General features: G+C 38.1%; 1 protein-coding gene across 1 annotated transcript in view; it reads left to right on the forward strand.

Annotated features, from left to right (window-relative positions):
- PTPN4 (protein tyrosine phosphatase non-receptor type 4) overlaps positions 1-14,334 on the forward strand; it is a 210,422-nt gene that overhangs the window by 66,147 nt on the left and 129,941 nt on the right. Inside the window, exon 3 of the mRNA XM_049773139.1 lies at positions 6,285-6,392. Within this exon, the coding sequence (XP_049629096.1) occupies positions 6,285-6,392 (108 nt within the window). The remainder of the gene's footprint in view (positions 1-6,284; positions 6,393-14,334) is intronic.

Consider the following 14,334-nt stretch of genomic DNA (forward strand, 5'->3'; position numbering starts at 1 on the left):
GATCATATGGGACACCAGGATTTGAACCAACCACCTTTGGTCCCGGATTGGCTGCTTGCAAGGCAAACACCGCTGTGCTATCTCTCCGGGCCCATATCTTAGCTCTTAACTTGGGATTCTTGTTTGAAAATGTTTCCACTGTCACTCATATAGCAATAGTTTTTCTTGTAATTTTTTTACATAGCCCAGACTTGTTTTTTAACTAAGCAAAGAACTTTATTAACCTTTGTTTCAAACTATTCCCAGGCTTCAGCTTAATTAGCTGCGAAGAATTAGTTGTATAGAAGCAAAAACTGAAAGACCTGCAGTATCCAAGGGGCTTTTGCTTAAAAATATTAGGTATAGATTTTATTTGATCCTTAAACAAAATTTTAAATAATAGTCATGAAGTAGGAGCTCCCAGCTTCTTTAAGTTTTATTTTCTTCAGAAGTTGACTCAGTTTAGTTTGTTTCATTCTTGAAAGCCTCATCACAATTCTCCATGACACCTGGAACTTGATTCTCACCATCCTCTTCAGTAGCAAGTGTTGCTTTTTTATCCACAGATCGTTTGGGCAGCACTGCAGCCAGTCTCCTTAAACTGTCAGACTGTCCACCAAACTGGTTTAAGATGCTGGAATGAATTTCTGTTAGCTGTTTTTTTCCTACATGGGGTGTAATGATAAAAGCATTTGCTGCCAGGGATTCCTGAACTTTTTTAGTGGTTAGGATCACTGTTCCTTGGTTTATGAATAAATTCACCTCCTCCATGCCAGAGATATTGTTACCCCTAAATTCTTCCAGGAGAACTGAAGTTTTATTATTATTGTTATTGTTATTATTATTATTATTATTATTATTATCATCTACTGTAGCTGTTCTATGAATGAACTGTTCTGCTAGCAATTCCCTTTCCACTACTGCACTCATATCTGCAGTTTGGTGAGTTTCTCTTGGTTCATTGTTTTTTCATCTTTTGGAGCAGAAATGGGGGACTAGAATTGGAACTTGGGGTTTTGGTGCACCCTTTGAGATAAAGCGCACACACACTGGGCAGCTCAGCTCAGTTTTATTTTTAAATGGAGATGCCAAATTTTATATTTGGAATGCCATTTGATTCTTCCTCCTATGAGTTATTTCAAGGCATTAAAAAAATCTACTGTCTTTGTTATTGAATTTTACATTGCTTATCAATATAACGAGTTTATTCCCTTTCCTTTGTTGATGTTATTGTTGTTATTTGTGGTCACATACATTAAGATTAGTTGCTGTGCTCACACATTCATCCTGGCTGCCTATAAGCGGTTGCATTCCTTTCGGTTGTGGTATCTGTACATGGTCACCAGGGGTCTCACTTCTGGCCACAGTGTGTACACATCAGTTTTTAGTTGTGCTTGCCAGTAATTGCATACCATTTTGTTGTAGTGCTTTAATAATATTTATGATTGTAGTGTGGCAGGAAATTATAACTTGGCAATCTTAGATATCAAAGTTACCAGGATAAAACTCAGTTCATGTGTAGCACACTGGGATTGCCCTCACAGCTGTAGGCTTATAAGGCAACTGGTGTAAGCCACTGAGCCATCCCTGCACCTCCCATATACCACCAACTTTTTCTGACCAGTCTGTGAGTTTATCTTGTCTCACACTCCCCTCTCTCTGAACACTTGATAAAGAGCTATTGCTCTTTTTCTGGGAGGTAACTAAAGTTGATACTTTGATAGTGATGGGAAAATTTTTATTACTGTTAAAGTCATAATTTGCCATTGACCTAATAGTCACAAGTAGTTCTTTCTTACTATCAATATTCTATTCTGTCTAATTTATAATACCAATTTTTATTTTGTGAAAAATATTACTCAAATTTTATTAAGATAGCATCTTTTAAAACTTTTACAACTTTACATCTTTTACAACAGTTAAAACTGTTAAAAATAGCATCGTTTTGTTTTGTCTAGTTTGTTTTTTTTTTGTGTGTCTTTGGGTCACACTCCACGATTATGATTAAGAGATTACTCCTGGGGCCGGAGAGATAGCATGGAGGTAAGGCGTTTGCCTCTCATGCAGAAGGTCATCGGTTCGAATCCCGGCGTCCCATATGGTCCCCCGAGCCTGCCAGGAGCGACTTCTGAGCGTGGAGCCAGGAGTAACCCCTGAGCACTGCCGGGTGAGACCCAAAAACCAAAAAAAAAAAAAAAAGAGATTACTCCTGGCTCTGTGCTCAGAAGTTGCTCCTGGCAGTCTCTGGGGACTATATGGGATGCTGTGGATCGTACCTGGTACCCGATCCTTTCCAGATAGGCAGCGTGCAAGGCAAACAACTTCCACCTCTGTTATCACTTCGGCCCCCCTAGAGAACATCTTTAAAAATAAGGAGTCATTGCCAGAAGGGACTTCAGAGATATCCAATTGTTTTCAGACATTTAGTGATAGACAATTCCTTTTCTGTCATATTTCTGTCTTGCATTTTCCTGTCTCAGTCTAACAGCTATAATCTCTGAGACCTTGGCATTACCACAGAATAGTTCTATAACTTCTCTGTTCCATACTGGTTAGAGTTGATGAAATTAGTCCAAATAGAAATGAAATTCACTGCATAGTAACTGGTGAAATAGGACTGGGTAAAATTTAAAAATAGATAAAATACAATGTTAGCTTCAAAATATTCTTCCCTGCGTAGGTTATGGAGCTGCAGTTTATTTTTTCTTGCAGACCTATCTAACACATCTGTTTGCTTAGCCTCTCAACAATTCAGTTTTGGCTTGAAGTTGTTTTAAACTTAATACTATTAGTTGAAGTAAAACAGCTTTTGTTATTTTTATTCCTTTTTAGGAAAAAAACATTTCTAATAAGTAAGTTCCTCTGCAGATGCCACATTCATTGTACCTTAAAATTCTCCAAAATGTCTTATTCTCCAACTAGCTCTCTGTGAATTAAGGAAAAACAGAAGAATCAGAAATTACTGTAAAATGACTAAAAAACATGTAAACTTGAAGATTTTTCCTATATATTTTTTCTTCATTTAACCTTTTTATGTTTACCTCTCTTGAACTAGTGAATATTTTGTCCTTTTTCCTTCCTTTCCCTGTTTATATGAATACTATGCTGACTTAATTGATCTTCCTGTTTAATTTTTTAAATTAAAAAAATAAAATTTGTATTTTATTATAGGTAAATTTGACCCAATATAATAGGCCAATCCACTCAGTGGTTAGGCCTGACATAGTAGTACTGCTACTGCTGGTAATGCTGGGGACCAGCAGGACAGTAATCATCAGTGCTAGGGGAGATGCAGAGCCATTGAGGCATCTGGAATCAAACTTAATAAGGCCTTGTACTTGCAAGGCATATGATCCACCCTTTTACCTATATCCCTGCCCCTAATTTTATACACACACACTTTCTTGATGTAACTGTTGTGACTGTGACACACCCATTTCCTTCCTTTTTTTTTTTTTTTTTTTGTTATTTTCGGTCACACCCATTTGGCGCTCTGGGATTACTCTTGGCTAAGCGCTCAGAAATTGCCCCTGGCTTGGGGGGACCATATGGGATGCCAGGGGATGGAACCACTGTCCTTCCTTGGCTAGGTTTGCAAGGCAGACACCTTACCTCTAGTACCACCTCACCAGTCCCCCTTTTGTATTTCTTATAGTGACTAAGAAATCACATGCAGGTGCTTGTGCTACTAGTACACTTTTTAGTTGGATTACTCAGTGTGCTGTGGTATGCACACTTTTGTTAATACTGTTCACTAAGGTCATAATCTGTTAGCTTTTACAATATACCAGAAATTACATGCTTTTTGTTTCCACTGGGATTGTACTTGCATGTCAATTGTTACTGGAGATTAAATTTAAAGCCTAAATGATAAGTTGTTATAGTGATTAATGGGCTTTTTTTTTTTTTTTTTTTTTGGTTTTCGGGTCACACCTGGCAGCGCTCAAGGGTTACTCCTGCCCCTTAACGGGCATTTTTTGATAGGAAATACAAATGACATCTACTCAGATCAACAGAAGAATTAGAATTTTAGAAGAAACTTCTAAAGAATTTTTGAAATTACTTTACAGTTTTTAAAAAATCTTTGTTCATTAAAAACTTACTAACTTAGGGGCTGGAGAGAGAGCATGGAGGTGAGGCGTTTGCTTTGCATGCAGAAGGATGGTGGTTCGAATCCCGGCATCCCATATGGTTCCCTGAGCCTGCTGGAAGCGATTTCTGAGCATAGAGCGTAGATTAACCCCTGGGCGCTGCTGGGTGTGACCCAAAAAAACAAACAAAAAAATAAAAAAATAGAAACTTCCTAACATAACAGGTTTGCATAAAATACAAAATAAAGACCTCTGTGGTTTTTTTTTTTTTTTTACTTTAACAAGTACAGTGAAGTTGTATTTATTCTTTTTCTACTCACAATTGAAATGGTGGGTTGTTTCTATTATTCACATTATTTATTTATTTATTTATTTATTTATTTATTTATTTATTTATTGTTTTTGGGCCACACCGGCGATGCTCAGGGGTTACTCCTGGCTGTCTGCTTAGAAATAGCTCCTGGCAGGCACGGGGGACCATATGGGACGCCGGGATACGAACCAACCACCTTTGGTCCTGGATTGGCTGCTTGCAAGGCAAACGCCGCTGTGCTATCTCTCCGGGCCCTATTATTTGCATTCTGATTACTTATTTTCTTTGAACATGTTGACATGGGTGTAAAATCCGGTTTTCTTTTTGGTTAATGTTGTATTATTATAAATACTACAGCAGAGATCATATTTATGTGTATTTTGGGAGATGTAGTATTAGTGGAATAATTATAAGGTGACCTGATATACAGAAGAAGATCATGATAACTCCCAAGGAGTCCCATTTTCTTATGTCTCATTTTCATGAAAATATCTGTTCTCAGCATTTAAACAAAGAAATCTAAGTATCAGATTTTAATCTGTTCTCAAAGGAACAAGGTTAGAACATAAAGATGAAAAAGTTTGCCTGACTAAAGTCAAGCAGTTTAAAATTGAAGACCTGCTTTTTAAATAAAATCTCTCCTCTCCTCCCTTCCTCTCCCTTTCCTTTCCTTTCCTTCCCTTCCCTTCCCTTCTCTTCCCTTCCTCCCCTCCCCTCCCCTCCCCTCCCCTCCCCTCCCCTCCCCTCCCCTCCCCTCCCCTCCCTTACCTTCCCCCCTCTTCTCTCCTCTCCTTTCCTCTCCTCTCCTCCGCTCCCCTCCTCTCTCTCTTCTTTCCTCTCCACTTCCTTCTCCCTTCCCCTCCTGTCCTCTCCCTGCCCCTTCCCTCCTCTCCCTTCTCCTTTCCTGTCTCCTTCCCCCCTTCTTTCTCTCCTTTCCCCTCCCCTCCTTCCTCTCCTTTTTCATCTCTTTCCCTCCCTCCTCTCTTCTCTTCCCCTCCCCTCCCCTCCCTCTGGGATCATTCCTGGATGGGCTTGGGGAAATCATAGGTGGTGCTGGGGACCTAACTCTGATTGACTGCATGCAAAGCAAGTACTAACCTTCCTGTACAAATACTTGGACCCAATTTGACACTGATTTCTGTTAGATTTGTGAAGAATTAGGACTAATTCTTAATATTTTTCATAGAATTCACCATAGAATTCTTAGAAACTATCTGGACTTATGAAATGTTCTAAACCTATTCTCCTCTATACCCAACTTCTTTCACAATAATAATTATAAATGGGCATCATTAGTTGACATTTTTTTCCTCCAATTATTTTGAGTAGATAATCTATTGACATTCTGGCATCTTTTGTTTCATTGTTCTTATGATAAATCAGCTGTTAAATTAGGGGGATTTTCTTGAGTAAAACTCATTCTTACTGCCTCATTTTTAAAAAGTATCATATAATATGTGAAATCCATTTTCATATCTTTCCTATCTTAAGCGTAACATAAGAAATATATTCACAAGCAGTGGTCTTCAAACGTTTTAAACAGGGGGCCAGTTCACTGTCCCTCAGACCGTTGAAGGGACCAGACTATAGTGAAAATAAAAACTGAACAAATTCCTCTGCCCACTGTATATATCTTATTTTGAAGTGAAGAAACAAAACGGGAACAAATACAATATGTAGCCTGCGGGCTGTAGTTTGAAGACCCCTGTAAGTGTAAGTAAAGATTCAGTTCTAAATGATAGACAATAACTTTTCCAAAAGAAGCAGAATTATAGATTTTTAACTTATTGCTCTAAAGGCTATTGACAATTTTAACAGTCGGGAAGTCAAAGTTTACTTTTTAAATTTATGAAGTAAATGATTTGTTGATTGTTGATTTTCTTTTTTCTTTTTCTTTTTAGAAACATGATCAAGGGCAAGTTCTGTTAGATATAGTCTTCAAGCACCTTGATTTGACAGAGCGAGACTATTTTGGTTTACAGTTGGCTGATGACTCCACAGATAACCCAGTAAGTTTAAGCTATTGTATTTTTATTTTAATATTTCTTTTTATAACATGAAGTCCTTATTTATAGTACTTACTGATTCTACAAAGTATAATCTATAATGTATGCACTACATCTACATCTAAGGTATGCACTTTACCACTGAGGCATATCCCTGTCTTCATTTACTAATTTTATATGCAAAACTGTATCATATGTGGATAAAATAAATCAGCTAATCTTAGTAGAAATCAACTCAAGAAGCTTTCCTTATACTTCAGTGCCTTCTTTTTGATAAATAAATACATATAAAAATGGAAGTGAATAGAATATTGATATAGCCTTTCTTGAAAAGGTAAGTTGTTAACATGCAGATATCTGAACATGTGAAAAGTGATTACTTTACCTCACTGTGTGCAATTTGAGATAAAAATGCATAATTCTCAGGTTGTCTTCTTATGATTATAAATAAGATTTAGTTACAGATTTAGTCACTACCATGAGTATGAAAATGTCTTAAAGAAGTATTCTAAGAATATTCAGATCACATGTGCTATGAGATCAGATTCTGTTACAAAAAGACTGAACTACAATCATATTGGTAATCAAGGTGTTTAAATAAAGATATTTTTTTAAAAAAGATCTGTTTTCTACTGCAAATACAGCAGAATGAATATAGGGAAACAAATATTTTAAGCTCAGTTGATCTTTTTTCTATCTCCTGCTTCATCTTTTCTATCTTAAGTGTAACACAAGAAATATATTCCCAGGTGTAAGGATTCAGTTCCTAATGACATATGTACATCTATATTTTATCTCAGCTTTTTTTACTAGAAATAATCTAAGTGCCCAACAACTGGTGAGTAAATAAAGATATATACATTGTATATATACAAAGATATATACATTGTAGATATATACATTGGAATATACTCAATTATGAGAAAATAAGAAATCTTGCAGTTTGTAGCAAATTAGAAATGGAGGGTGTGGTGCTAACAGAGCTGAACCAGAAAGGAAAAGTCAGAGAACCAGATGGTATCATTTGCTAGAGATTTAAAATGCCTTTACTTCTTTTTTTTTTTTAATTTTTTATTTTTAATTATGAGAACAAAGATGCAAAAAAGAGGACAAGGTAAAGTTACAGTGGAAGGACAATCACCCATAAACAGAATTCTCAGTAGTCTTATTGCTGATATCTTAACTTTGAACTTTCAGCCAAAGAACATTAAGAAAAATAAAACAGAACCTATGTACAATTGCTTTGTCCCTAAAGTCCCCAGATTGTAGTACATAATTTTTCTTAGCGGCACACAAAGCAATCTAAAGACATAACACTTACATAACTCCTTAAACATTGAAGGCAAAGTAGTTTTTAACATTTCCATGCACATGCATATTAGTTTAAGTTAACCTCAGAAGTTTAAGTGGTTTGTTTCTCTTAAGGATTAGAGTCAAAGGAGCACAGTAAAAATGGTGTTAGAGTGGCAATTATTGTTTCATAGGCCCACCAAAATATGAGGGACATGGAATGGAAAAGCTTTGGCCTAAATACGAGGAGACCCTACCCCTGAAGTTCTCTGGTGTAAGACCAACTCTAGGCTCCAGGCAAACTAGTTTGTCCAATCCAGGTCATTGTCTATAGTGCCAATATACTTTTATTTTTCACGCAGTCTCTGTTGTTGGTATCATGTTTCTGTATTAAAGATCCTAGAATCTGCATATTCTATATTGCAGTCAGGATGGTGTAGAGTGTCCTCTCGTTTCACCTCACAATTAAAGGGCAATGCAGTGAACCCTGTCCTGTAAGCAGGTCGTTGTTGTTGTCAAGTCTTCTTAGTGTTAAGGGAAGACTCTTTTGAGCAGGTCGATGTCAGAGCAGTGGTAGTGTCTTCCTGGTAGAGGATTGCTTCCAGGTGTTGTTATAAAAAATCTTGGATGTTTCATAGATACCTTCCCTGGTTCAGGGGTGAATGGAGGATGCTCATTCTTCTGAGGCCTGTGCCAGGTCATTATATCAATGTTCAGGGTGTAAGGCCTCATTGCACTACGAGGTTTGTGTGTTCCGATCTCTAATAGATAAGAACTTATTTGTTTGTATAGTATTTTCCCATTTTAATGTGCCTATGCAAACAAGGAACAATGCCACGTGGCGTTATAGGCACATATGGGGGCCATAAGAACAAGTCCAACAATCCCCATGACATGGTTCAATCATAAGCATTAAACTGAGAGACTCTTCCACCAAAATTCCTTATTGAACAGCTCACAAGGAGAAGACAAGATAAACAGTGGATAGAATCGTCACGGTAAAAGAATATTTAGAAAAAGTTATAGCTGTTAAAGAAAATACACAAAAAATATTCAAAAGACATATGTGTCCATTTTTTGTCTTTTGAAATAGTTGGGGGTTGTTAAATTCAATGCACGACTTTGGTTTGTGATTAGAACTGTGTAGTTCTGAAGTTAAAATGGTAAATGTGAGGTAATGATGGTTGAGGGGTGGGAGAGTTAAGGAGTAATAATGAGCTTTGTAGGGATGTGTGAAAGGTCAGAATCTGTTGGGAAGGAGGTTGGTCTTGGTGCCTACCAAATTAAAGAACTGAGGGTAAAGAGGGTTAATTAAGGGGAAGATAACGAATCTGGATTGGGATATGAGGGAGTAGAAGGGGCTCTATGTGGAGGAGGGGAAATATATCAGAGGGGTTATATATACATTGTATAGATGAATTGTATATGGTCAGGCTTGGCAGGCAGAGAGGACCACTGTATAAGAAGTCACATCTACATATACACTGGTTTTAGAGACCTGTTTGAATATTACCCTCCAAATATAGGGAATTCCATTATTTTTCCTAAAACAGTCCAGAATTAAGAATATTTTGGGTGTTGTTATGTGCCCGTGCGCTTTTGAAAATGAATAATAGTAAGAAGTGAAATCCTGAATGGGGTCCAGTCTGGGTGGGGGGATCTCAGTCCCCTGGACTAAGTGGTTAGCCCAGGGGGCTTATGGCTAGCTGTCCTGCCCAAAGCCCCCAACATAACAGCTGAAGAGACACAGAAGAGGACTTCCGGGTGCAGCCTTGCCTCTGTAGTTTGTGGATGCATAAGGAGGAATTTCTCTCCCTCCCCACTCCCCAGGGCCTGATTAACCAGGCATGGCCCTGAAGACCCACCTGGAGTGGGGGGGATCTCAGTCTCCTGGACTAAGTGGTCAGCCCAGGGGTCCTATGAAAATGCCTTTTGTTCTTAACATAGTTTTTTTTGTTTGTTTGTTTTTTTGGTGTTTGGGCCACACCTAGTGATGCTCCTGTTTACTCCTGGCTATGTGCTCAGAAATCCTCCTGGCTTGGGGGACCATATTGGATGCCAGGGGATCAAACTGCAGTTCGTCCTAGGTTTGGGCATGCAAGGGAGAGGCCCTAATGCTTGGGCCACTGCTCCAGCCCCATAACACAGTATCTTATACAATAGTAGTAATCAGTAAATGTTTTTTGAATATTATATAATTAATTATGCATAATTTTGGGGGGTCCATGCCCGGTGGTGATCAGGGATTACTCCTGCCTCTGTGCTTGGGGGTTCACTCCTAGTGGTGCTTGGGGGCCATATGGGATGCTGGGGATCAAACCCAGGTTGGCTGCATTTAAATACCCTACCTACTATGCTGTCATTTCAGCCCTTCATTATGCATAATGTGTTTCATTTTATAAGCAAGTAAAGATGACTTTTCCTTAGTGCTGTTTGTCAGCCTTATTCTCATCAATATCTTTATATTTTATTCCTTTCTACTTACTTGCATTTGGTTTTGATTTTTACTTTGGGAATTACACCAAGCCCTAATTATGCTCGGAGCTTACTCTTGTCTTTCTACTCAGAGACATTCCTCCTGGGGCCCAAGCAGTGCCAGGGATCAAACCTGGGTCAGTCAAATGCAGGACAAGCATTTTATCCTCTGTACTATCTTTCCAGATCTCCACTTACTTTTTGTTTCCTCCAGAATAAATTACAGCTCCTTTTAGTGAGATGTGATGGATTGATATTGTTGCCTTATTTTATCCTGCAGCTTGGTTTATTTTCTGATAGCTTTGATGTGGTTATCATTTTTCTAGTTTACAGCTATTTCATATCCCAAATCCTGAGACTTTAAATTTTAATTTACATCAAAATCCCCTGAAGCCATTTTAAAATATAAAATTTTGGACCCTTTGCCAAATTTCTGATAAAATTAGAGTTCAAAATTTGCATTTCAATTTTATGTGACTTTTAATTTTTATTTATTTATATTTTTATTTTTTTGGTTTTTGTCACACCAGGCAACGCTCAGGGGTTACTCTTGGCTATACACTCAGAAATTGCTTCTGGCAGGCTCGGGGGACCATATGGGACACCAGGATTCAAACCACCATCCTTCTGCATGCAAGGCAAATGCCTTACCTCCATGCTATCTCTCCAGCCCATCATCTTTTTTTGTGTGTCATGTGAATTTTTAATCTTCAAATCCAATAAACTAGTCACTTCTCACTATTAGATTATTAATTAAAACTACTGAATTAAGAAATGTCTTGAATTATTTTATTACTTGAAGAGACCTTTTATTTAATTTAGAAATTCTGGAATTCTTGTTTGAAGAAATACAGGAAAACTCACTTAGAAGGCAATGATTTTTAGTACAATGTCATTGCTAAAATGCTTGCTTTTATTTCACACATGTCCTTATTTTTCCTGTATTTTATTTTATCTCTCTAGTGTAATACTTTAATTCGTTTTTTTTTTAACCTATTACATAAACCTGGTAGCCTGCCAAAAATTTTTTTTTCTCTTTTGGTCTCTTAACCCTATTCTATTTTGGGAGGAAATGACAAAGGCACCTAGGGTACACAGAAATATTACAGAGAGAAGCAACAAAATGTTCCAGAAGATTTTGGGGGTAGGGAAAGAACAGAGGGGAGTGAGAAAAGAGAGAAGAAAATATAGCATTTTACGAATTAAATTTTTTTAAATGTTAGTGGAATATAAAGCAAGAGGTGAAGATGTGGGGCTAGAGCAATAATGTAGTGATTAGGGTATTTGTCTTGCATGCGACTTACCTGGGTTTGATACCCAGCATTCTTATATGGTCCTCCAAACACTACCAGGAGTAATTCTTTTTTTTTTTTTTTAATATAATTTTTATTTTGATCATAGTGGCTTACATATTGTTGACAATGATATTTTAGGTACATATTTACATAAAAACAGGGGGGATTCCCATCACCAAATTGTCCTCCCTACACCTCCGTTTTTGTTTTCCCTCCCATTTCTTCTTCCCTCACCCCCAGGGCGGATAGAATATGTGGTCCCCTCTGTATCTAACCTACTACTTAGTAGTCTTGCACCTGTTTGGTCTTGATGCCTCCCTTATTTCCCCCTCTAACTGAGGCAGGACTAGCTAGTTCAAGTTGCGTGGTTTTGCCTGAAAAAGAGAAAAGTAATAAACTGGGGTAAGAGTCTAATACCCCGAAAGTGGGCGGAATCCTTCTAGAGGCTCTCATCATCGATTTGGGAGATGAAGGAGAAAGGGAAGGTGAAACACTCCACCAGTACCAAACGAAGTGTCAAATATCCAGTGAGGACTCCAGCTATATCGATAAGCACCACAAAAAACAAACAAAAAACAAAACAAAACAAACAAAAGCAAACAAACAAACAAAAAACACGCCATGGTCTTGAAATAAGAAACATGGCATAGCACATAACGGAGGAAAAGAAAGGGAGAGAAAAAATAAGTATAACCAGGGACAACAATTTCAATAATCACACCCAAACAGAGAAATCAACCAAAATAGATAGGTAAATAAAAAAATAATAATAATAAATGAAGGTAAAAAAAATATATATATATAAATAACCAAGGTTTTGTGCTTTTTGTATTTTTGTTTTTTCCCTCCTGCCCTGGCACAGTAAATATTGGGGTCATTCAAAAAGGAATTCACTTGGCCTAAGAAATATGGGGTTTCTCCGTCCTTGGAGTATACTGTCATGGGATCATCTCTAGGCTTTGCTCAGGATCATTTACTCTCCCGGTGGTGTTTTTGTGGTGTTTGGGAGACTTCTGCTCTGTCCAGGGTGATACAATCAGAGCTCTGTGTTTAGAGGTCTCAGTATCTGCACAGATCCTGAGATGGGATTTGTGATGAAGTCAGTCTTTGTGGTTCTAGAGGTTCTGTTCCCTCAGTGTCATTTTAATCCATCTTCTGTGGTTGGTGATCTTGGTCTTTGCATTGAGCCTAGGATGGCACCTAGTATAGCGTCTTTCTTTGTGCTTCCAGAAGCCCCATTCCGTTACAATTGTCTCTGCAGGACCTTTGGGACTGGGGATCATGATTATTGTGCAGGTCATAGTTCAAACCCTAAACTAGGGCTTTTTTATTGGTCCCAAGATGTATACAGTCTGGTCGTGATTCTATCAGTCAGTCATCTGTAAATCGCGATCTTGGCTTTTGGACCTACTAAAGGGTGCCAAGTCTTCTGGTTTTGTCTTGTCGTTAGCTAGTAGGGTAGGCTAATCTGCTCTAAGGTCAAGTTGTTCACATTTTCCTCATTGTCAGGATATCATGTTAGAGCTGGCCCTTGTTGTTGAGCCCGCAGTATTAAGGCTGTTCTGGATGGGATTTGTTTCCTGCAGCTGTTGTGAAGAACTGTGCCATTTCTATGTCTGGGATCCAGGGTTCAAGGCTGGATGAATGGTATCTAATCACCTGAGGTCTAAGTTGATTCCACATGACATATTTTCCAGGTAGGAGATATCCCTGTATTGTAAACAACTATGAGTTCCTATCTCTAGTAGATAAGAGCTCTTTTTTTTATATGTAAGATTTCCCCTTTATTTAGTGTGCCTTTACAGGGAGAAATGGCGCTACATTATATTGTCAGTGTATTTGGGGGTGGACAGAGGGAATAACAGAAACAGGTCACATACCCAAAAACGATAAAAAAAAAAAAGGGAATAAAAATGTATGTGCTCACAAATGTATATGTAGGACAGACATTTAAAAAAATAAATTAAAAAAATAAATAAAAGAAAAAGAAATAAAATGAGTTAGCGAAGTTTTTAAAGGACCAAAGTGGTGCAAAAGACTACCTTACATTTGGGGGAAAGCAGGTAAAGAAGTGGTGTATTACAGGTCTTATGCCTATGTTGGAAGTACAGTTTTTCCCATTGTCCTTTGGGTTTTTCTTGTGGTGTGTGGGTTCCCAGGCATCTTTCTATCACCCCCCCTGACCTTCTTCAGATTGGTAAAAATTTGCGGCAGGGAGGTCTTGGAAGAGTTCTTGCATTGGGGATACTTTTGGACCTAGGTCCGGTTTCAAGAAACAGTCCACGTTAGGGGGAATTGGTAGGGAGGTCTGCGCAGCATGAGTCCGCAGGGGAGTTGGCTGTCTTTTGCAGGAGACGAGGTGTGGGTTTGACTGGGTGTCCCCTCACCTGGGTGTTGGGTACTGGTTTGTTGGGTAGGAGGTCGATCTTGATGCCTAATAGATTAAGGACTGAGGGTGAAGAGTTTTAATATGGTGGGAGATCTGGATGGGATTGAGGGGTGAAGGGATAGTTACCAGGAGTAATTCTTGAGTGCAAAACTTGTAGTTAACCCCTTAGGACTGCTAGGTGTAGCCCAAAAAGCAAAAGAGGAGACATGTCAAAGATGAAGTAGTCAGTCACATAAAAATTCCCTTTTATCTGTTCTGTTCTGATTGTACTTAAGTATTTATTTACACAAATGACACGAAACTTGTGTTTTACACATATCAAGTTGGTTACAGTCTTTGATGAATTAGTCAGATAAATACAGACAGAAGATTGTAACAATAAAATTATTTAGATGATGATTAGTGATAAATTAGATGAGGATGGCTACTAGAGATATATGAGCTCTGTATTAAAGGATTTGGGGTTTGGGGTTATATAGGGTACTGGGAATCAGGC

This window comes from Suncus etruscus, chromosome 5 (assembly GCF_024139225.1).
Source record: "Suncus etruscus isolate mSunEtr1 chromosome 5, mSunEtr1.pri.cur, whole genome shotgun sequence".
Classification (NCBI taxonomy): Eukaryota; Metazoa; Chordata; class Mammalia; order Eulipotyphla; family Soricidae; genus Suncus; species Suncus etruscus.